Source organism: Parasteatoda tepidariorum, chromosome 3 (genome assembly GCF_982258835.1).
Source record: "Parasteatoda tepidariorum strain Cologne lab strain chromosome 3, Ptep-v5.0, whole genome shotgun sequence".
Classification (NCBI taxonomy): domain Eukaryota; kingdom Metazoa; phylum Arthropoda; class Arachnida; order Araneae; family Theridiidae; genus Parasteatoda; species Parasteatoda tepidariorum.
The window spans coordinates 121,671,915-121,688,875 of record NC_141757.1 but is presented as its reverse complement, the minus strand read 5'-3'; the positions used below and the strand labels follow the sequence as shown (position 1 = coordinate 121,688,875).

Here is a 16,961-nt window from a genome sequence, read left to right as displayed (position 1 = left end):
CTTTTCGTGGATGTGACTGCATGGCCAGCGTGTAAGGGAAGCGCGTTAATTTCTTATGAATTTATGAAGTTATATTAGTAAGTTTTATATAAACTTTTATATTTTTGTTAATTGCATTAGAAATTTAATTTCAAAATTTAAGCTTATTCATTATTTAAGTTTCTTGTGTCTTAGACGCTTCAATCTTATCGACAGTGTAAGCCTAACAAAGCAATTTTTTTCCTTTTTATTAGTTCTAATTATGTATTAAATAAATGCTTAATGAATATTTACTGACCGTGCATTAATTGTTAACACTTATTAAAATTGTAATTGTGATTTGTTTGAATTTTTTTTATTAGTCTTGCACGTGTGCATTGCCTTATTAAAACTACTAAGATAGATCATTTCTACCATGATCGCAGCTCAACTTTTATACTCTTATTGAACTGCAAATAAAATGATATATGCTTCAATTGATACATGCTAGCTTTAAAAAGTGATTGCTTACATTTTCATTTTAGGTTGCAATCATGCAAATTTTCGTTAAGACTTTGACTGGGAAGACTATAACTCTAGAGGTAAGATTTTGTTGAAATACATAAAAAATAATTAATAGATAATGTAGTTATCTTGTCATATTTTTATATTGGTTTAGTTGCAATTTGGTGGTTTAGTTGTAATTAACAATTGTTTGGTCAAATTCAATATTCTACTTGATATAGGTACATTTATTTAGCTCATAAGTTGGATTTAGGTTCTACTTGGATAAATTTTTATCTGAATCAAAAGGTTATTTTGTTCTAAATTTGACGTTATTATTAACTATAAACTATCAGAATAATTCAAAAATTGTGCATTTATCTTAATTTTTTACTTGAATTTGCTATAGTTTGGGGGTTTTCATTGCAATTAACAGGTTTGCAATTCAGTACTTTGGTTGCACACAATTTAATATTTCTGCCTCAGTTTTTGCTTAATAGGTTTTCTTTTTCTCTAAAAAGTGTTTCTGAGAAAAAACAGTAACTGTTTTCGCTGTGGGGATATGCATACAATAAATGTTCACACTTCATTGTCCATTGTATTTTAAAAAGGTTTTAATTAAAAAAAATGAAGTTTAAAAAAAATTCACATTAAAAAGCTGTTATTGGGAAACAATAAGCTTTAAAATTTTCAGTGCTCTTGGTCTACGCTGAAAGTTATTTCTTTTTTAAGACTAAATGCCTTGTCTTACATACCCTACTATTGTTTAGAACAGGCTATAAGGAAGATTGCAATTTTTAATAGTGTTTAATAGATCTGTAGGTATTTATAAAATTTATGTTTTGCTTTATGAAGTTAGCTTAATTTAAGTGAATATTAAATTTATTATGCTTGTAATATTAATAAGACATGCATAATTAATTAGAGATTTAATAAAATTGGATACCTTTAAACTTATATATAAATGTGTTAGACCAATATGCTACAAGAGAATTTACAACTCTTTATAATATGTTTCATGTTTTATAGGTTGAGGCAAGTGATACCATTGAAAATGTAAAGGCTAAAATTCAAGATAAAGAAGGTAACCTTCACTTTGTTTGATAGTATATTGTAGGATACTGCTTGGTATATCACAAATGCTTATTATTTTGGTTATTTTTGTGATGAAAATTTGAGATAAAAGAAACTTAAGCACTGTGAAAGTTAACAGTATAAGTTGTAATTCCATTAATTGCCCAAGTAGCAAGATTAAAAGATAAAAAGAAAAAAAAATTAGAATAGAAAGCAATAAATCGATATTTTCTTTGAACCTTAAATTATAGACTGGGTATGCTTTTGACAGTTAAATTTTTGGATAATAATAGTTATTGGTATAGTTATGTGATGCATTTCTATAAGTTTTATGAATGAGATATTCAAATTTGAAATTGATTGGTGCTCAGTTTGTAAAGATTAGAATGTGGGCATTTAAAATCTTATAACACAATAAAATTATGTGTGATTACGGAGCCCGCTTTAAGGATTTCAAATTAGCTTGCTGTTAAAAAATTTCTTCACGTGATGCAAATCTGACAACAAAACTTTTTTTTTTATCTGGGTTTGTATGCCTCCTGAAATTGCCGTTTATCTCGTGAAATTTTTTTAGCAAAAATAAAAAACGATTCTTAAAAGGAGAGGATAATTAATCAACCCCTCCGTCCTCTCAAAATGCCTGTCTTACCAGTCATGCGGATTAGTTGAAAGTTGGCAAGAAATAAAGAACAAGTTGTGGATTTAATAGCTTTTTGCTCACCTCAAGATCGTAGTATTGGTTCTCCTAACCAACCAAGTACTTCATATTCAGTTCAGAGTGATGTTTCTGTGCCGGTTTATAATTTGAATCGAGCAATTAATTTGAGTATCCTCACTACAAAAGTTGAAATTTTATGGATTTTAAAGGTTTTAAGCTCATATTATTCCTACAAATCTTGTGAAAATGCAAATTTTCGTTTTTAAGCTATGTTGTCTGATAGCGAGATAGCAAGCAATTTCAGTTGTGGTGAAAAAAACTGCCTGCCTCTCAGTTTTTGGTATAGCGCTATATTTTTCATCTCTTCTACTTAAGTCAAGTGTCACAGAAGAATCCGATTATGAACTGCTTTTTGGTAAAGGTCTAAATGATATTAATCAATTCAAACTACTGGATTGTCATGTAAGATTTTGGGATGGTGGCCGTGCCACATCTGAACTTTTATGTGAAAAAATAAATGAAAAATCCTGTGCATAAATACTGCAAGTTTGTTACAATTGTCATTGGATGGCCCAAATGTCAACCTAAAAGTGCTGGACGTAATGATGGAAAAAATGAAGAATGAACACAATGTGAATCTCTTGAATGTAGGTTCATGTAGACTGCACATAGTACATAATGCCTTTAGGGGTGGTTGCTCTGCTGCTTTTCCGGAAGTAGAGCAAGCTGCACAGTTTTTTAAAGACTCCTGCTTGAAGAGAAGGTTTTGTGTCTGTAACTCCTGAATTTGTAAAATTCCCCTTAAAATTTTGCAAACACAGGTGGGTGGAGAATGAAAAAGTTTTAGTGCGACTTTTAGAAATTTTGCCTGTCATTAAAACTTATTTGAAGGAGATAGAAAGCAAAAAGTTTTCTCGGCCAAACAGTAAATCGTATGCAATCTTACAGGACATGGTTAAGGATGAACTGTTTATTGGCAAATGTAATTTCATGTTATCTGTTGTAAAAGATGTTGAACCTTTCTTAAAGTTGTATCAAACTGATAAACCCAAAGATTTTTAAAAGAAAGGCTTCCAGCATCTTCATACAATGTGTTAAGTATAAATCTAGAAGATAAAGAAATATGTAAAGAGGCATCCAAAATTGATGTTGGTTTGGTTGCTAGAAAAGAGCTGATAAAGAAGAAAATTTTGAAGAGTGAAAAGAAAACGATGGAATTTTATTTGAATTGCAGGCAATTTTTATTGAAGTTGTCAAAAAGACTAATTGAAAAGTGCCCGTTGAATTTCTCTTTAGTGCGAAATGTATCGTGCCTTGATCCTTGTACGATGCTTGTTAATAAAGAGGCAAACTTAAACAAGCTTTGAAAAATATTATTTCATTTGACCAATGCTGGCAGAGTAAAAGAAGATTGTGATAGCATTCTGAAGGAATATGTTAAATTTGTTGAAGATTTTTACAGCATGGATACTAGGACAAAATTAAGGTACTGCATCGGTAATAATTTTGATCCTAGTGTAGATCAACTAGATGTGTGTATTTTTTATAAATGATGTCTAATATAAATCATAATTATAGTGCAGTAGGGAACCGATTATCCGGAACGATCAGGACCATCGCTATTCCGGATAACTGATTTTTCCGGTTTTCTGAATCGCTACAAAAGGCAGTTTTTTTTAATTTTTTTTATTGTTTAACCCAACTAAAGAAATATATTTTGAAATAATCTTAAAAAGAAGAGAAGACGGTGAAGTAATATACTAATGATTATTTCCAAAATGATGGTAAGGTAAACATCTTTCAAAAAAGAATGAAAAATCCTAAAATCTTATGAGGAGAAAAAATTTTTTTTTTTTAAAAATGGCAGGAAAATTGAATTTTGTTTGTTTGTGTTTTGTGAGTTAAAACATATAGAAAATTCAAAATATAGTAATATGTATATAATATGATTTTTATGTCAAATACAGTGATTAATTTTTCATTAAAGTGATACATTAACGAACTTCCAGCTTAATATGATTAGTAATTTAGCTTTGTATTTTAATTAACTTTGCTTGGATTAAATCTAAATAATGTATTGTTTTCTTTTAGGAATTCCCCCTGACCAACAGCGATTGATCTTTGCTGGCAAACAGTTGGAAGATGGGCGAACACTATCCGATTACAATATTCAGAAAGAGTCTACTTTACATTTAGTACTCAGACTTAGAGGTGGTGCCAAAAAGCGCAAGAAGAAGAATTACACCACACCCAAAAAGAACAAGCATAAGAAGAAGAAGGTTAAGCTCAGTGTATTGAAATTTTACAAGGTATGCGATTAGTTTAAAATATGAGGTTCACTTTTTCGTGTCTTAGAATATATATTTTTTTATCTTTTTGACACGGTTCCTTTTTTATTATGCATTGTTTATTTATTTTTTCATTTCTATTCCAACTTCATTATGATGAAACTTGGAGTTACCGTTTGAGTTGAAGTGAAAATAATTGACTTGCGGCATTGTTTCTGAATTGAAGGTTGCCTTTTTATATAAAGTATATTGATGTAATAGTTAAGCACTGTTTCAATGTTTTTTTATGGTGAGAACTTAAGTTACTCACAGCGAGTAGTATTGTTTATAAATTTTTGTCTGTAGTCAATAGTTGTTTTCTAATGTCGTAAATATTTTTAATGATGAAACTAGAAGTTACCGTTTGAGTTAAAAATGAAACTAACTTACTTGCGGCTTTATTTCTGAAAGATGGTTTAAGTATATTGTCAAGTTTATGTTAGAATAAGTCTTTCGAGACTTGGTTGTTTCAGAATGCCTAACTTTTTAATGATGAAACTAGGAGTTACCGTTTGAGTTAAAAATGAAAATAACTCATTTGCGGCTTTATTTCTGAAAGATGGTTTAAGTATATTGTCAAGTTTATGTTAGAATAAGTCTTTCGAGACTTGGTTGTTTCAGAATGCCTAACTTTTTAATGATGAAACTAGGAGTTACCGTTTGAGTTAAAAATGAAAATAACTCATTTGCGGCTTTATTTCTGAAAGATGGTTTAAGTATATTGTCAAGTTTATGTTAGAATAAGTCTTTCTAGACTTGGTTGTTTCAGAATGCCTAACTTTTTAATGATGAAACTAGGAGTTACCGTTTGAGTTAAAAATGAAAATAACTTACTTGCGGCTTTATTTCTGAAAGGTTGGTTTTGTTAAACTGGGTGCATTGTTTTTCTGAAGTCTTATTTTTTATGATGAATTATTATGATTATGATATTCTTTGTGAAAGTATTTTTTTAAACCCTAATGTCTCCTCTTACTTACTTCTATCTTTTACTCAACAGCATTGTAATGTAGCTAGTGTTTGAGGTTTGAATTATAGTGAAAATAATATACGTACAGTCTGTTTCTAGATCTGTCTTTTTGAAAGGCATTCAGTGTTTGGTTTATATAAAGTAAGATAAATTTTGTATTATGAGTTACCATTTAAGTTTTAAAAAATAAGTAAAGATAATTTATTTGCAGAGCTCATTCTAGGCAGGGTAAACAGGGCGCTGCACCCTGCTGTCCTTTTAGTCGAAAGAATCCACCCTGTTGCATTTCTTAAACTTTTATTATTTTCAACTCTTTTTATTTAGTTTGTCTTTGCTGTAAATATGGATTTATATGGGATAGGAAAGATAGCCATCACACCCCCTTGTTTGAAAGTTTGCAGTTACTTCCACTATCATTAAATCACAATTATTATTAATTATTTTAATTATTAAATCATAACTACAGTCGCTTTTAAACATACATTTATTATTTTATTAATACTATATGATGCATGCATTTTAAATAAATTACTAAGCTAATTATCTCATTAACTCGATTTGTATGTTAATTTATTAATAAAAATCAGTAATTAATATGATTGCTTTGCTACTTTTAGTAAAGTGGAAAAAAAATTATTTTGCGTCTATGTCACTATGTTACACGTCCTATGTTTATAGGACGTGTAAAGCCCATAGAAAGAAATAATTGCCTTTCTAGAATAATAATGCCCTTTTTTTTAAACTGTTGCACCCTGCCCTTTTTTCTGCCTGGAATGAGCTCTGTTATTTGCATCATTTATTCTGAAGGAATAGTTTTATTTTCATTTAACATTATATTTAATTTTACTTCAACTATTGTGTGCAACTGGCATAATTATAAATACAGACCAGAAGCTCATCATAACCTTCATTAATAAAGTTAAAGTGTTTTGTATTTATGAGGATACACCATAGTATCTACTTTTGTCTCTAAGGCCAATCATTTCTTTGATGAAACTAGGAGTTTGAATGATTGTGAAAATATCTATTTTGCGACTTTTTCTGATATGATTTTCTATACTTCATTGGGAAGTTTAGATGGCTGTTGGATTATTTCTAGGGTGCAAGTGCATCCTTGATGATGAAACTAGGAGTTACCGTTTGAATAATGATGAAAATAACATATTTTGCGGCTTTGTTTCTGAAAGAATAGTCATTGTCTACTATTGAGGAATGTCATCATATATACTGATATATTTACACTTACATGTGATGAAGCCAAATCCATTCTCTGAATAGTCCTTTTCTTTCTTGTGCCCTGTTACACATTGTAACAGCTCACCAGTGTATCATGAAGAAATGTCAGGGTTCTCCTGTCATTTTCTTTGTCATTCACTGTGGGTGGGTCAATAGGAAGAGTTGTGATAATTGGTGAAATAAAGGCTCTGATTAATTTAAAAATATATGCCATGTTTGGAATGTCTAGACCTGTGTAGTATTTCAGCAATTTAGTTGTTTGTCAATTGAATTACTGAATTATTATAATTATTTGTGAATTCCATGTATGATGACAATAAATCCATTCTCTGAATCCGTTCTTCTATCTAACACCCTGTTATACACTGTAACAGCCCATTAGTGTTTGACGGAGGAGTTTCAGGGTTTTCCTGTTATTTTCTTTGTCGAGCACCTTGGGTGGGTGAATAAATTAGTTGAAGAACAGGCATGAATGAATGTAAGGCTCTGATTATGTTTAGGAAATAGCTAAATAGAAGTTTTGAGTATTATAGTATTTATTACATTTGGTTCTTTTAATAAGCATGAGGTTCATCAAAGGTTTGTAGATTGCTCTGAAGCTAACTCCAAGTACCCTTGTATCCTTAAGCATTAATAGATTGCTAGTTTTTTTTTGACATGAGGATTCTAAATCCATTCTCTGAATCTACTTTTTCCTGGCATCCTGTTACACTCTGTAACAGCCCAATTGTGTCTGGCAAAAAAAGTCTCGGGATTCTCCTGTCATTTTTCTTTGGCTGGCCACTGTGGGTGGGTGAATTGGTAAAAGGTTAGGTATGAATGCAGATACGGCTCTGATTGCTCATTTGTAAATTCTATACATTAACAAGCTTGTTTTAGTTTGATTTATACAAGAAGATGATTTTCTTATCAGCTTTTTGCTTGTTCAGGTGATATTATTGAGTTAATTGTCAGTTACTGTTAATTTCGTCTTTGCACACTTTAAATTTATTTGGTATTGGTCAGGAAGTTTATTCAGAATATTCACTAGAGGTATTAAGTCACCCTGTATGCGGGCCTCACAGATCTATATTTTTGAAAATGCTATAAGGTACATCATATTTAAAGAAAAAAGTGTTTTTTTCCTATATCATTTGGGATATTTTTGCTTATTTAGATTGACATGCTAATGTATTGAAAATACTTATCTTAAATAGTAATGGTGATGGTTTTTATCAATTTGAATTGATAATTTTGTTTCCAGTTATTTTTCTCTTTTGTACCGGTGTCAAGGTTTCATATTTTTTTAAACTGTGCTTTTTGCTGCTTATTTAGTATTCAAAATTAAGGCATTGAATCAACTACTTTTCAGCAAAGGTCAAAGAAATTTTTTTTTGTTTTAATTGTGATTTGCTTGATTGGATGCTCAGTTGTTCTATATTATTAAATTGATAATTTGTAGTTGCTTATTATATTTGATTAGTAATGTAACAATAATAATTTTATTTAAAATATTTTCACAGGTTGATGAGAATGGTAAAATAACCAGGCTTAGGCGTGAGTGTCCCAATGATGAATGTGGAGCAGGTGTATTTATGGCCTCTCATTTTGATCGACAATATTGTGGCAAATGTTGTTTAACTTTTGTTTATAACAAACCTGAAGAGAAATGAATAAATGATTAGTCTTAACTCTTGTTTTATGTTGTGGTTGTCTGAATTATTTAGCCCTTTATAAGATTCGAGCTTTTAAGAGTTTTCTATTTAAGCTGTTTCTGAGTGCAATTATAGTACAAATCAAAGCAACAAAATGCTACCTGCGATGACACAGTCTTTCATACCACCAAAGTAATGTATCTTATTGTTTTTGTTTGCAGTGTTCTCAAGAATATTTCAAGGCAACATTTAGTGCAGTATCATTAATCTAACTGAAGTTATGTACTGAATGTAAAGTTATGAGATAATATTTACTGTGTTTTTTTATTTATCAGGTTTAATAGCTAGGTTAGCAGATGACTTTTTCTTTCAGGGTTCCCATGGTCCTTACAAACTGCTTAATTTCTATTTTGAAAAATAAGGGCCCTTTAAGGTGCTTAATTTTGGTTCAAGGTTTTAAGGTCCTTAATTTTTCAGCATCACTATGCAGGGTTCCCACGGTCCTTAAAAGTCCTTAAAAACTGCTTAGTTTTTATTTTGAAAATTAAGGGCCCTTAAAAGTACTTAATTTTGATTCACGGTCCTTAAAAGTCCTTAATTTCTAGTATCACTAGTTGGTTGGAATAATTTTTTTATCTTAGGAAAATATCTGCAATTAAGAAGTACGTCTTTCGCCTAGAATGAGACCCTGCATTGAGGGTAGAATATAGAGAATGTATGTGAGGGTAGGGGTTACAAGCAAGTGGAAGAAAACACGTCCTTATTGTTTTGTTTTTTTTTTTCTTTTATTAATTTTTTCATTAAAATATTTCTTTCTGGATCACTCTGAAAGAAAAAAATTTAGTGTGGGGAGTGGGATACTGCAGGTGGGTATGAGGTCATGACTTATTTTTAGACATTACTTGGAGGTACTTTATCAGCTGAGGACCTGCATTACCCTTTTACATCCATAGGGTTCGAGAAATTCAATTCTTCTGATAGCACACGTGGTAGCTTTGATACTTCATTCAAATGTGAAATTGTTAGAAATGCCAGGAAAGTGTGTTATTAATAATTTATGGACACTTGATGAAAAATATAAGGAATGGATCAGCATCTAGTGATCGTCGCAAGGCAAAGTGGATTTTTTTCATTGTATCAGATTTTTTTCTGAAAGTGAATTTTATAAGTGACTCCATTTTTTTAATATTAGGGATATTACGAATATTCGGTATAATTTTAATCAGGAAAGTCGTTCTCTCATCGACACTATTTTTTTTTAAAGAGTGAAATGTTTGCTTTCTGTTTTCACTTTTGCTGGGTTTTTTTTTATTTCATAGCGCAGCAATTTAACAGCGTTTCTGATATATTTTATCTCCACTTTTTCTTTTAAAGTTATACAGATAAATAGATAACCGGTAAAATAGAAAATTGAATTTCTACGTTGCAAGTTTTGTCTTAAGAATTTAGGAAAATTTTCTGTTTCTCTTGTGCTTTTTTGATTAATTGTGTTTTTTTTATTTATTTTGATAGCATATTTTAAATAGCTTCTTTTTCGTCATTTTTTCCAAAAATCCGGCGTTGGGGAACACTTAAAGTGTATTTTTCAACGTTAAATTTTTCTTATAAAAATTGAGAACGATTTTTTTGTTTTTATTTCGTTTGTCTTTCCCATTTTTTTTATTTTTTAAAAAAAAGCTATTGTTTTTGTTATGATGCGGCAATTTTAAAGAGCGCTACGCTTAGACATTTTTAAATCGATGTATCGCGATTTATCGACCTAATGCACATATCGGCAGGTCGATATAATTACTTTTATTTTAGGCAATGCATCAGGACTCTGATCTAAGACGCTCGCGGTTTCTCTTGCCTAATCGATGTAATGCACCTATCAACAGGCCGATATAATTACTTTTTTTAATTTAGGCGATGCATCAGGAATCTGATTTAAGACGCTTTTGGTTTAACGTGCGAGGATTCTTGCCTATGCTAACGCTATCACCGCTCTGACGAAGACTATTTTGATTTCCTCTAGCTGCGAAGATGTTGATTTCATTTTTAGCTACGATCTCTGGTTGATAAATTTTAAACATGTTAAATTGCGATACACCGCAATGTCTGACTGACGATCTATCATGATATAAAATTTCTTACAATGCCCAGGCCTATTTTTTACATAAACAATAAAAATTCTTGAGGATTTTTTTTTTTTTTAAATGTTGTTTGATCACTGGGTAGGCGGCCATTTTATTTGGCCAGATATTTGACTATTCGACCAAATCACTATTCATTATTCCCTATTATATAATAAATAATATGTATCTATATAATTCATATTTGCATCCAATTTTCATTACCTTTGATTTATTTGAAAAATTATTGTTTTATAATTTCAGACAATACTTGATTCCGAACAAATTTTTTTTATCATTGATTATCAAGACACAATACTTTTTAATTGAATAAATTCTAATTCCTCAGAGGTGCAGTATTCCTTATCAGTGTAAGCATAAAATGTTTTATAACTAACCGCAGACTATTTTATAAAGATTTTTTATCTTTTTTTATAAATGATATTTCTGATTCCACTATGTTTTTTTTGTTTTTTCCCCTTCATTCACAATAAATTTTGTACTTGATGAATTATTTCATTTCAATTTTTAGATATGGAATTTTTTCATTTTTATTTCAATTGATCATTACATCCTGCCTTGTCCTGTGTTTCAATATTTATGTTAGCACTTATTTTAACTATCATTTCTGTTTCTCAGTTCTGTTTAACTATCATTTCTGTTTATTTTAACTATCATTTCTTAATTTTAATTAATAAGTTTTCTTGTAGTTTATTTATTTCTTTTTTCCTGATTGTTAGGTACTAAATATATTCTGATTTTAATCATTAAATTTTTTATATTTTGTGATTTTAATAAATCTTGAGCTTATTATAATTAGGTTTTATTTAGTTTAAAATAATTGTCGTAACCTCAATAAACTTATATTTGTTAGTTTCTTTTTGTCTTGGTTTAGTATTAGTCACTCAAAATAATATTTTTATTAATTTCATGAATTTACCGTCATAATTTCTATATTTCTATCTGTTTACACAATTTCTTGCTATTTTTAAAATAGAAAATTTTAATGTTTAATCTGAATTCTTTGAGTTTTTCTTTATATTCTTAAAAGCTTATGTGAGGTGATTAAATGCAATTTAATTTTAATTAAATACAAATTATTTGTATTAAACATTTCTTTATTTAGTTTTTTTAAATTTTTTAAAGGGTGACTGAGTTGAAGAAAAGCTATTCCATTTTTTTATCTATTATTATTAATCTATGATGTTTTATTTGATGATAAATAATCATTTTTAAGGTCCTTAATTTGTTGATAAAAGTCCTTAATTTTTGCTTTGATAAAAGAGTGGGAACCCTGCTATGGTTGGTGTGAACAATTTTTTAACACAAAATGTCGTTCTTTTATCTCTTAGAATTAGACCATGCATTAAGGGTAAGACATGGAGAGACAAAAATTATTGTGTGTGGGGCAAGGGAAAGAAAGCATATCCTTTCGTTAGTATATTGGTTCTTTCATTAATATATTCTACCTTCTGCCTCGAATGATACTCTATGAGGAGAGTGAAGCATCCTAAAAGAAAAGAACAGTATGGATAAGGGGGATACTGAAGAAATAGTGCTCTTTTTTGGGTGGGGGGGGGGGGCAGTTTTAAGATACCGAAGTAGAAGTCCCACACTAACCTTCAAAATTGACGGAAATTCAGATCTACTTATAACTCATCTGCTTAAATGAATTAAGTAAAACACTAACAAAAAAGAAGTATTAGAAAAAATTTTGATATCCCTAACGGAAACTATTTCCTGAAATCTTGAATTATATAGATTTGTATAATATTTCAATGCGTAATAAGTAACTGAAAATTTTTCAGTCAAACCCTGCTATAGTGAACGAAGTGTTCGGTCCCATTCCTTGCTATGCACATATAATGTTATTTTTTGTGGATATAGTGAACCGAAAAAGTGGGGAAGTTGGATATAATGAACTTTTAAATAAAAAATTGATTTTTTTAGATAACTGAATAACCGACTGATTTTTTTAAATAAAAATTTTTTAATAATTTTGAAATTTCTACAAATTAAATACATATACCCATTTTCAAAACCATCTATAGAGGGGAATGTAGCGATAAGCATTTTTTCTTGTTTGCTTTTATCTCACTTTCCCATCCCCAAACGAACCAAGCAGACGATGCACCTTTAAGGTGTCAGTGGGATCAATATGCGTTTTCTGTCGGAGGGAATGAGTAATTATTCATTATTGGTCAAAAGGGTTGCACACTAATATGTGTTGATAAGGTCCTCATTTCAACTCCTTTTTGCTCTCAGTTCAGTTTAAAAAAAATCCTGCAAACAAGTGTCTCAAATTTAACTATGGCTAGCAGTAAACGTAAAACGTTCTCCCTTGATGATAAAATGGGCATAATCAGAAAAATAGATGCTGATATTTGCAGGGAATATAAACTATCCAAATCTGCAGTTAGTAACATGGAAAAATAGGCAATTCATAATTTCTGCTCATGAAAAAAATTTAAGTGGTAGAGAAAAGCGGATCACAAGGATGTTGAAGAAGCATTACTGAAGTGGTTCACCAATCGAAGAAGCCGCAATCTTCCAGTATCTGGACAAATGTCGAATTTGCTAAGCGATGAGACTACTTTTATGTGCTCGGATGGCAGGTTTTAAAAAACGGAATAACAAATTCAGGAAAAATTATTTGAGGATCGGGAAGTGTTTCCATATCTGATGTTGAGAATTGCTCATCAGCTAGAGATTATTAATTTTTTTTTTGTACGCAAGAAGAAGAGTAATGAAAAATAACAAATTTTTTGCTACTACATAATATTTTTCAGTCATTTATTTGAATTATGTGTAAAAGTAGGGAGGAGTTAAGGAACCATTAGTTAAACTGCCTGTGTAACGGATAAAGTGAACCGAAACTTCGGTCCCTTGAAGGTTCGTTATAGCAGGGGTTTGACTGTATAAAGCTTAAACTTTCTAAAAATTTATGATAGTACTAAACAGATTTGTAAGAAACTGGGTTTGAAGAATCCCAGCCCATGTAAGTTTTTCATCAAAAACTTGGGGGTTTATTGGGTTTTTGATGAAAGCAAAATTTTTTATTTTCAAAAGTACAGTAGAGCGCCGATTATCCGAACTGCTCGGGACCGAGCGTGGTTCGGATAATTGGAAAGTTGTTTAAAATCTAGTTTAAATGATTATTATTTATGCTCTAACTTCCCTTTTCTCACTTTTTCCAGGCTTAGAACTGGCAGTACTATTTAAAATAGCTCTGGCGTGTTTAAAAATTTTTTTTCAGCAATTTTTCTATCGTTTTTATTTATTTACTTCCTTTTTTTCCCATTTTGAATTTTTTTGTCAATTACCGATTTAAACCTTCTTTGTCTATTTTCCATTTCAAAAGAAATTCAGTAAAGACTTTTGTTTTAAAGAAGATGCTCTTTTTTGAGAAGCCTTTATTCTTTTTAACTAAATCAACTGAACTGGATCAGCATCATTTTGACGTTCTAGACTGTCAAAATGAAGCTCGCATTCTTGGAAAACAATTTTAAGTTGAAGAGGGCTAAAAGGGTTTGTAGGTTTAACTGTATGTATAGCTACTATAAGAAAACTGCGAAAAAGGTTGTAAATTAAATATGGTCATTAAATGTAGTGGATATTATTTATTCTTCTGAATTTAGAATTGTCGATAAGTTAAGAAGTTCTAAATTTGAAAAAAGGGGAAAAAAACGAATTCGGACATAGTTCGGATAATCGGCGCTCTACTGTACTTTTAAGAAATTTTTCCGAGTACTAAATAAGCAAGCATGATTGACATCTAACAAGAAAGTTAAATATTTGGTAACTATTTATAATTTGTTTAATTGCTATGTAAACATTTTAGATAGTTACTCTATAATTTTTATTTCTAAAGAATAAGCAGATTGTTACATAAAAATTTAAGTCCACTCAACTAAAAGACCCGTATATTTAAATAATCATTTTATGCAGTTAACATTATAACTAATAATAGATTTGGCAGGAACTGATTTTGTTTAAGTTCATCAGAAAAGTAAACACATTTGCTGGTCTAGTAGTGTTTTAGACAAATTTCTTTATTTACTCTTTTTTTTAATATACATGAAAAAAATTGCAAATTTTAATTTTTAGCACTTAATTTTACGATTCAATGAAATCATTAAAAATGGAATGCAGATTAGTTTCATTTGTTAACTTTACAATCTGAATGATGCTTACTTTTAACAATCTAAAATTGTTTTTTAGAAAAAAACCTGACCCGGTTATGCAAAAATGTCCTGGTAATTCTTTGGCAAGCAAGCCCTGTTAATTAATACAATATCAGTGCTTACATTATACATGTTTTTTACATAAAATTGTTTTTTAGTATTTTTTTACTGATTTTTTAGGAAGGTATATTCGATGATAAACAATCATACTATTTTTAAGGTCCTTAATTTTTCAAAAGTGCTCAATTTATGCTTTGTTGAAAGAGTGGGAACCCTGTCTCTGTAATTTTGATGGCTTCTTTAGCTTGTTGGTGATCATATCCCCTTTAAAATTTTAGAACTGCTTTTAAAGTTTGTCTAATAATAATGTAATATTTTATTTTAGTAAAGTTAGATTTTATTTTTACACCTTTATCTCAAATCTGATTAAATGTAAAAATGCTGTTTGTTTTTTAGAATACTAAGAGCAGTTACAGTACTTAATACATCTGCTAGGTTCGTATGCGCTTATGGAAAATTGTCTTGTGGGTGTATCTTTTAATTTTTCAGCCTGTGTTATCTCACGAAGGATATTCTGCTTTTGCTTGCCATTGCTCATTATATTTGTAAGAGTATTAAATTTAATTGGCGAATGAGCTATTTGGTTGATGATTCAGTATTTCTGTAGAGGAGCAACAGGAATTGGATAACTTCATTCTCATTTGAAACAGTGATTGAAGAATTTTGACCTATTGCCAATGCATCACTGGAAAAGTGATTTGGAATTTTTTACTATTTATGCACTGCACTTTGTTGTGGGGCTAGGGCTGTATTCAAAGAAAAAATTGTGCTGAACCCAGTCAGATGCATAAATGATTTTAAACTTGGACATATTTTTTAAATTTTATTATTTTGCTGGTCACAGAAAGTATCTTGCTTTTTGAATTTCTGAGGTTGGCAAGTCTATGCAGAGAAAATTTGCTTTCGGTCCTGATTTATTGTGAGTGATAATCATTGAATGATGATTGGCATTAAAAAACTTTTCTAGTTTCAAGAGCAAAGCAATTTTTATTTTGATTGTTACACATACTGCTTCCTTTTCTTTTTTTAACTGGGGGGGGGGGGCTTTTAATTTAATCAAGAAATAGTGCTGTGTGTGGTTTACGTGTTAAACAGTGGGCTGATTGTGAGACACTGAGCACATAAGTCGATCAACCTGCAATGTGTCCCTGGTTGCACAGCTGCTGGTCTTATTGAACTATTCTACTATGGTTTCAAGTGCACTGCACTATTTCTCTTTTACCATGGCCTTTTTTTTACCCATAAATCTGGTGCATGCACGATTTTTTCTTGTACATGCAATTTGCAAGAACGAATCACAGTTTCGATTATACTTCGAGAGCACGAGACTCGGAGAAAAATTCCATAATAAATTTCTTTGACTGTTATGACTCAAATGCAAGGATAATATATTATTGATTATTTAAAAGTAATTCTGATCTTTCACTAGAAAAAAACCATTTAGCTTATTTTCTTACTAACTCTGATTCGATATCTTTAATACCTGTTCTTTCATTTGGTGTTATTTAATGTTTTTATTAAGAATTAATATTTTTAATCAAGTATAACAAAGCAGATATTTCGGATTCAGTATTTGGCAATAATGCATTGTGGTCCTGTAGTGATATGTAAATAAAAAACTACTGCATGCTACACATATTTAAAACATGAAGTGATTTTAGTAATGAATTGTCTAGGTGTTTTTATTAAATTTTTTTTGTAGTGAATATGATTAGATTTCAGAATTTAAATAGTGGATTATAGGGCAATTTAAATTGTGCTGTTTCTATTGCTTGTAGGGGCTTTCCTAATCCTTTAACAGTGGCATCTTATTTTTAAAAAAAGGGCGGGAGAATCAAGGTTGCAAGGGCAGCTTCATTATGTCTCATATTTTCTAGTATAGATGCTGCAAGATTTTTAATTGTGTTAAATGAATGTAGAAATAAAATTATGTTTGAATAGTGCTGTTATGGGAAAATGCCATTTAAAGTGTTTTCAAAAAATTATGATAATCCATCTATATTTTTGTCAAATAGTAATGACACCTAAGGTTAACCAAAATAAATAGTTGCCAACTCTACTAGAATTTAGAAATTTCCCTAAAATTGAGTAAGTTTCTTAAAAAATCCCTATTGGAGAAATAGTTTTTTTTGTACAGATTATTACTTACTTGAATATTTAAGTAAATAATGAAGCAAATCTCATTTATAGAAATCAGTTCAAAAACTTTTTTTTCTTAAATATTCAGTTAATTTTTTTTTATTCAGAA

General features: G+C 30.0%; 1 protein-coding gene across 2 annotated transcripts; it reads left to right on the top strand.

Annotated features, from left to right (window-relative positions):
- The first annotated feature begins 12 nt into the window (after nt 1–12).
- On the top strand, nt 13–8,394 carry RpS27A (ribosomal protein S27A). 2 transcript variants are annotated; one of them, XM_016052081.4, is made up of 5 exons: nt 13–77; nt 504–560; nt 1,492–1,546; nt 4,286–4,503; nt 8,227–8,394. In XM_016052081.4, exons 2-5 carry the CDS (start codon nt 513–515, stop codon nt 8,374–8,376), a joined length of 471 nt encoding a protein of 156 aa, XP_015907567.1. In that variant the 5' UTR covers nt 13–77; nt 504–512; the 3' UTR covers nt 8,377–8,394. The 2 variants fall into 2 exon arrangements, with proteins under 2 accessions (XP_015907567.1, XP_015907568.1); XM_016052082.5 differs by having other exon boundaries at nt 13–196.
- Nucleotides 8,395–16,961: the final 8,567 nt, after the last annotated feature.

Excerpts from the sequence above, each read along its gene's own strand:
- RpS27A (XM_016052081.4), top strand. The coding sequence starts at position 513 with ATGCAAATTTTCGTTAAGACTTTGACTGGGAAGACTATAACTCTAGAG. Across the intron at positions 561-1,491 it reads GGAAGACTATAACTCTAGAG|GTTGAGGCAAGTGATACCAT; the intron begins GTAAGATTTTGT and ends CATGTTTTATAG. Across the intron at positions 1,547-4,285 it reads TAAAATTCAAGATAAAGAAG|GAATTCCCCCTGACCAACAG; the intron begins GTAACCTTCACT and ends GTTTTCTTTTAG.